The following is a 7502-nucleotide window of genomic DNA, read 5'->3' on the forward strand; positions in this document are numbered from 1 at the left end:
TCTCCCAGAGCGTCTGACAGGTGGCGCCATTGACAGAACAGGGCATGTTCTAGGGCAGGCCTGCACAACATGTGGCCTGTGGGGGGTGAGTGGGCGGGCATTGAGCGGGGGGGGGGGGGGGCACGGTGAGCCGGTGTTGGTTGAGTGGGGCTGAGAAGACGAGCTGACAGTTGGTGGCTGACCTCCCCCACCCCCCGTTCTAACTGATCTGGTCTGGCTCCCCATCCCCTCTCCAAGGCGTTGTCAGCTGTCTGGTAGGTGCTGCCTTCCACGCCTTCCTCAGTCCCAACCTCATTCATTCAACATGACAATTGATTACGAAGTGGGGGGAAGGATTCTTATTCTACTTTTAGCAAAAAGACATTTATTCTTTTACCTTAATTATACTACCTTAGGGGGCTGCTATAACATATTACCAAGGTTCAATTAACCGCTGTTCTTGGTGGAGCAGCCTGGGGAAGGGAGGGTTTGGTTTTCTGCGGGGCCGGACAGCGCTGGGAGCGGGAGTTATTTCGGGGTGTGCTGGGTGTCGCTGGGGGGGATGTTGTGTTTTCGGGAGGGCCTTGGCACAGAAGGGGGGTCGGCGGGGCGGTGGGGGTTGGCCCTCAGCTGTTTTTCTTTGGAGTAATATGGCCCTCACTGCTTTACCGAGTTGTGTAGGCCTGTTCTAGGGCAGCTCTAGACCCCTGGTGCTGGCAGTGAGGACGTGTCCTCGTGGCCCGGACCTGAACGGGTCTTTGTGTTTCAGAACCTCATTGTAACTACAGGAGATGTATTTACTACCATAAATGTACAGTTGTGCTCGCAGTTGCCCTTCCAGTTGTGTCCTTATGTCTCATCATCGCTGTTATTGACCTGGCAGGTGAGTTCTCAGCCCTCCCTCCCTCCACACCCCCCTCTCTGCGCATCCCATTCCCCTGGAGTCACCACAGTCACAGTCTCTCCTCCCGGCCTGTCTGGCTTCTGCCCCTGGGACAGAGGATTCCGGGGGGATGTTCCTCCATGACCCTCCTCCTGCTCCCCCCGGCACCTGGGCACTCTCTGTGTCGGACGATCTGACTGACATTAGCTCCCCCCAGCCCAGCTCTGAGCACTTTGGGCCCGAGTCACTGTTGCCGGGCCCCAGGCCACAGTCGCTGGTACCCCCGTGCAGAGTGGGGGTGATTGACAGGAGAAGGTGCAGGGCAGCGATGAGCTGGGCCCTCTGCCTGCAGCGTGTTGCCCTGAGGTACCGGCCTGGCCTTCCTGCATCCCCGGGTCGTGCCCAGGGCCGGGCTGGCAGGTGCTGGCATGTCACTGAAATGAGCTGTAGAATGCAGCAAAGACCCCCTCTGCATGTCCCTGCCCATCCCCTGCTCTAACACTGAGGTTGGGCCTGGTTCAATGTGCTTTGAAGCATGAGCTGTTTGTCAGCTCCATCCCTATTGAACGTGAACCCGAGACAGCAGCCCAGTGAGACGGGGTCAAGTAACCTCTTTCGGGGGCTGGATTCCCAGCATCTGCCAGGGGAGTGTCAGAAGCCTGGGGTGCCGGGGATCATCTCTCCCCATAGACTGGCAGGTCCCCTCTTACGACATTTGTTATGTTCCCATTTTCAGTGTTGCTGTCTAGGCGTCCTCCAGCTGCCCTGGGCCCCTGCTGCCCGGACGGCTGGGTCGGATACCGAGGGAAATGCTACTATTTCTCAGAGGCCGAAGGGAACTGGAACAACAGCCAGAGCAACTGCTCCTCCCTTGGTGCCTCCCTGGCTGGGATCGACACCCTGCAGGACCTGGTGAGAGAATCTCATTGCAATGGCCTGGTCTTGGCTCAGCGCTGGCTGCTGCAGTACGACCTGGGCTGTGCTCCTGTGGGGTGAGGAGCAGCTCTGAGCCCTCTCGTGCTGGGAGGACGGAGTGAATGGACTTCCAGCCACTGAATGCCAGGCCTGGTTGGACCTGTGGCTCTAGTGTCAGTCTGTGACCGTGGGGATCATCCCCTGTCAGCCTTCCCAATAGGCCACTGTCCCTCTCTAGGGCTGGGCTGGCTCAGGTGTCTCCTGGGCTGCATGGGACTGGAGAGGGGGGTCGAGATCCCAGCTCAACTTGAAGAGCCAGTGCTCCAGGGCAGCCAGCTGAGGATGGGGGAGGCTCCTGTTAGCCCTGGCCCCTTCTGACTTGGGTGGGTGGGGGGGCTCTTCTCTCATCCCTGGCCCCTCCCAGCATCTCCTATTGAGATCAGCTGGGCTCTTTCCTGCCTCTTCCCCTGCGATGGTGAGGGGAGCTCAGCGGCTCTGTAAGGAGAGGCTTTCACACAGAACGTGGCCTTGCCCTCCCCTCCCCCCAGCCCCCCATGCGGCTTAGACCCAGCAGCACCCAAGAGCTGCCCCAGCCCAGGGCAGATTGGGGTGAGGGGGAGCTGGGTTTGGGGTGGGAGGGTTAATACTGAATTACCCAGAGCTGGGCAAGAGGGAGGAGAAAATCCCCAGCCACCCCCTGGAAACACTCAGAGCCCTTCTGTGTCCACCTGGGATTCCCTGCCCAGAGCCTGGGGGAGCAGCAGGGTCGGGGCTCTGACACCACCTCTCCCTCTGCTGTTTTTAGGCTTTCCTGCTGCGCTATAAAGGCAAACCCCACCACTGGGTCGGCCTCCGGAGGGACCCGGGGCAGCCCTGGAAATGGGTCAATGGCACCGAATTCAACCACCTGTGAGTCTTTTTGACCCAGCTCTTCTGTGCGGCGTTACTGCTGCTCCTTATGCTGCTACTCACCTGGAATCTCCCCCTGGGGAAGACTGGGTGGGTTGGGCCTACAGGGGCCCATCCAGACCCAGCTGCATGTGCGGGGGGAGCAGGAACTGGGGTTAAAATACCCACCCAGCATAAAGGCTCCATGGAGGCCAGTTGATCTTAGAACCTCTCCTGGCCCTGCCACCCACTGCCCCCCCGCTGGGGGTGGGGCCTGTGGCTGGTGCAGGAGGGGGAATCGCGGGGGGGGGGGGGGCTGTGGCTGGTGCAGGAGGGGGAATCGTGAGGGGCTGTGAGTGCAGCAGCTCCCTGCACTGTGCGAGTGTCTCCCCTGGTCTGTGACTGCCGGGAAACGCCCAACTCCTACCTGACACCAGTTCCCTGGTTTCTGTCTTGCAGGTTTGTGATAACAGCAGATGGTGACTGCGCGTATCTGAATGATGAGAATAGGGTCAGCAGCTTGCGATGCACCAGTGAGAGACACTGGATCTGCAGCAAACCTGATGCGTTTACAGAGGCAAAGGAGGTGGCAGTGGAAGGGGGCTCATAACAATAGTCTATCAAAATTAGCCCTGGAAAAGCCTGTTCACTCCCTTCCAGGAGCTCATTGGGTTGGAAGTGGCAGGGAGGGGGTAGGTGTGACACTGGCAGACCAGGTACCAGCTCATGCCAAAGTTCCCATGTCTCAGTAAGACACTGACAAATACTCAGCTGGGGTCAGGCTGGCTCACCTGTGTGTTAAAATAGGTATTAGCATTATATCACTGAGACTTGCACTGTTTCAATATTGTAACTTCTGTTCACTGTTTGCCATATTGTAATTCAAATCCCATTTTAAAACGCTCACTCCATTTTGTAAAAGCTTCCTCCAACCTTCCTTTTTGCAAACCCTGCTGTAATCTTATTAGTTTAGGTTAGATGTGTGGCTGAGGTACGTATGGATGATGGAATCAACCTCCAGCTCCAGCCTGTCCTGATGAAACAGAGTTCAAGCCCCACCTGCTGAAGATGCAGACAAGAGCCCTAACAAAGTAGGAAGAGTCCACCCTAAGAAGAAAAGAACAAAGGTCCAATAGAAGGAAGATCAAAGCCAGGTCCCAGGCTGAAAGTCACACCTGCAATTGATGGGTGATCAATCACCAAACCCAGAGGCAGCGTGACACAGCAAGACCTATAGACTCTGGATTCAAACTCAAGCCTACAAAAAGGATGGGTGAGAGAAATGGAAGACTTTGGAGGGTAACATTCTGCTGCCAACATGGAAGGGCATCGGTGCAGGCCCAACAGAGACCCAGCTCGTCCTTGTGCCTGGCTTTGCTGGCCAGTTACCGCCACAAGCTACAAACTCAAGCTGTGTTCAGGACTGTTAACTATACGGCAGCTACAGAACATCCAATGGGAGGGGTGGGTGGGTAGGTATTAGGTATAATGTGTGTATAAGAATTAAAATATTAGTTATTGATCATAAATCAAATGATCATAATAAATCTGTCTTGCCCCCTTGAAAAGATCCTTTGTAGTTTTGTCTGTACAACATCTGAGACAAACTGACAGCCCGCAGGTCTCGTGAAAGAAGGGTCACAGCCTGCCTGGCTGTAAAGTGCTGCAAGGATTTCAGGGGACCAGGACTTAGACAGGAGACTCGCTTGGTAAATGAGTCCAGGCTCTAGAACACGTCATGACCATTTTATATGTAACCGTTTGTTTCCAACACTTCTGCTTGACTCTCGGCTTTGTCGAACTGAGGCGTGATTCCACTCTGAGCACAGGTCAGCGCTGTGTGTTAAGCGGAGCAGTGATCTGAATTGGAACTGGTAAGTGTGTGTGGAGGTGGGAGGGGCCAGGGGAGTGTTACTGGTTCTCTGGAAGCAGCAGCTCTGTGACTACTGCCAGTGTCTGGGGACTGCCCTCAAGCCCTCTGAGCATCTGAGGGGCATATTGCTAACTGCAAACCCAGCAGCGAGCGTGTGTGGGCAGTGGAGTTGGGGAGCTGACCCCCAGCAGGCACAGACAAGGCTCCCTCAGGCAAAGAGCAGGTGCTGGTGAGGCACCTCCCAGCCCTGGGTACCCCGGGAAGCAGCCCAGGGTAGTAACTACTGCAGGTTTGGGGCAGTTATAAATTACACCCCAAGGCCCCAGCCCAGTGAGAAGGACCGAGGGGAGGGACTGTGACTGCGAGGGGCACCTGAGTCCCAGCACCTCCCAGGGCTCTGCTCTGCCCCCGGCTTAGAGCTCTGCCTAAAGCCCAATCCTGCCCTGTGAGACTAAACCCAGGATGCTGCACATTACAGAGACACAAATGTGGATCCTCAGACCCAACTGTTTATATCACGGCAGCTTCTTTCTGGCAGATCCATCTGAACTCAGCACCACACGTCTCAGCCTGAATCCGGCTGCCTCTTATCCAGCCACAGCTGTTCCCTTCAGCAGAGCCTGAGACTTGAAAGCTGCAGAATTAGAGAGTCAGTGTCATTGTGGTTCTCTTTAACAAGGAAAGGCCCATAGGGGGAAGAAAGATAACACCTCTCTCTAATGGGAAGCTTGGCTCTGGTGTTGTCCTTCATCTTTGTAACTTTCCTACAGAGCTTCAGGTGAGAAGCAGCCCAGGAGGTGAGCTGAGCTAGGGGGTCTCTGGCAAGGAATGAACTAGGCTGAAACTCATGGGTCAGTGACCTGGTGCTTTTTTGTTGGAAGTGGCTGTAGGAATATTAAAGAAGGTTTATATTAGATATGGTTTGTTTATATATATATATATATATATATATATATATAGATTTATTGTTAGAAATAATTTTTTTGAGACTTTACCATTAAAAGGTTTACGTTAGAAATAAATGTGATTCCCAAGATTTAGCCTCTAACCTGCAAGCCACCAGCTGTGTCTGTGTGAAGCCTGCTCAAAGAGATACTTTGTATAAAACTTGTTAAACGTCAATTGACTCTAAGTGCCTGTTCTCTAAGTGAAACTTTGTAGTGGCTACTTTACTTTGTAACGGCAGCTGTAAGCTGTTAATTGGTTAATTGACTCAGCACACGAGCTGTCAATTGACCCTATGCCTCAGGCAAAACTGTATAATTACTACTTTGTAACCACCGCCCATAAGCCAAAACAGTGGATATTATAGTATATAAATAAAGACCCCCCAACCTCTGTAAATTCATTTTCATCTCACTTTATTTTTTTTAATGTTAAAAGACAGGGAGTCTCACATAAATTGGTAACATCCCAAAAGGTAAAGAGACAGTGAAATAGATGTGATTAAGATAAAGAGTGTATGTGAATGAGTGCCTAGTTTAAATAATGAATGAATGGTTAGGGAGTTACCAGCCTGAAGAATTCAGTGTCGGGCCGAAGAAGGTTGTCAAGTGGAATCAACCAGATGACCCCGGGCGGGCGAACTGGAATCCACCCCAGCACCTCAAAAGTAAGAAAAAAACACACATCTGACAGCATGGAGCCAGCCACCTGCTGATTGATTTAGCAACAGCAGAATGAAGCAACTCTCATGGACTGACATAGGAATAAATTCCTATAAAACTGGACTCTGAAGACTAAGGACTTTGAGTCTACGGTTCTGCTGCCAGCCTCCAGGAGCATCAGGTGCACCTGACCCGGACTCGGCTCCACTCTTGTGTACAAGATACCTGGCCAGTATTCTGTCACAAGCAACTTTAGGCTGGTAACTATAATATCTATACAGAACTTGTATGAATGATTGTGTGAATGGAGATATATATATATATATATCATAGGAATAAGTAGCCAAACAACATTGTTTTGTTATCTTTTGTTTTGTTATGGTATTTACAATAAATGTGAAATGTCTTGTCCCCTTTAATAAGATCCTGCTAGTTTTTTTTATTGGTATAACATTTTGGTGGAGAACAGCGAAAGGGGGATTATTGGTATTTTTACCTCACTTATTGTAAACCAATCTGTGTGCACACAACCAGCTCTACAGAGCACAGTTCTATTCTTGGTTAACCAAAACCTGCTGGCCTCTGGATAGGTAGCAGGAAAAGAAAAATCAGGGGCAACAAGAGGGTCCCAGGGACCAGACAGTGCTGCTCGCTGAACAAAATTAAAAATGTTTAAGAAAAAGGCAAGGAAAAACAGTCCCAGAGGAAGAAATGAAGTCAAAAGTAGCTTCTACTTCACCTTTTATTAAAGAGACAATGCCTTTTCAACAAATCCTTCAAAGATATAGGCACAGTCCTTGGACTGAAGAAGCCCTTGCAGATATCTGCACCATTTCGGACCTAGAGGATAGATTGGCCCAATATGCAAACCCCTAACTGCGGCAAAAAGAGACACCGCAAGGAATCTGGCTGCTATGGGAGGCTTGTAATAGCTACTATGGGAGGCTTGTAATAACAGCTACCTCCGCCTAACAGCCTTTAAAGAGGAGAAAATATTTTTAACAGAAAAAATATCCCAATTAGGAAAAGGGGTGGAAAATTGGAAAGTGATGGCAACAAATTCTCACAACCAAATGGAAATAATAAAACAAGCGTTACAGGAAAGTAAAAGTAAAGAACGATTCCTGACGGACCAAATTACAGCCCTCACAGAATTAGAAAAAGAAAATCAGGCTTTGATCAAAAAAAACCAAATCCTACAGGGCATGGTTAAGAAATTAACATTAGAACAGGGCAAAGCCTCGGGAAGCCATACCCACTGCGATTCTATTAAGCAGTTGAAACACAAATTCGGTTTTGCGACCCGCCAAGTAGCAGCTGTCACATTAGGAGAATGGAACCCAACCGAATGTAAAAT

General features: G+C 51.1%; 1 protein-coding gene across 1 annotated transcript; it reads left to right on the forward strand.

The window, feature by feature from the left end:
* Nucleotides 1–735: 735 nt before the first annotated feature.
* LOC123346324 (C-type lectin domain family 2 member D-like) lies at nucleotides 736–3782 on the forward strand (the record flags this gene model as incomplete). Its single annotated transcript, XM_044983663.1, is given in 4 exon segments — nucleotides 736–862; nucleotides 1599–1774; nucleotides 2583–2686; nucleotides 3125–3782. Coding segments are annotated over 4 exon segments (708 nt in total), but the record flags the coding sequence as incomplete, so codon positions are not given.
* Nucleotides 3783–7502: the final 3720 nt, after the last annotated feature.

The sequence above is a fragment of the Mauremys mutica genome, chromosome 12 (assembly GCF_020497125.1).
Source record: "Mauremys mutica isolate MM-2020 ecotype Southern chromosome 12, ASM2049712v1, whole genome shotgun sequence".
In the NCBI taxonomy this organism is placed as follows: Eukaryota; Metazoa; Chordata; order Testudines; family Geoemydidae; genus Mauremys; species Mauremys mutica.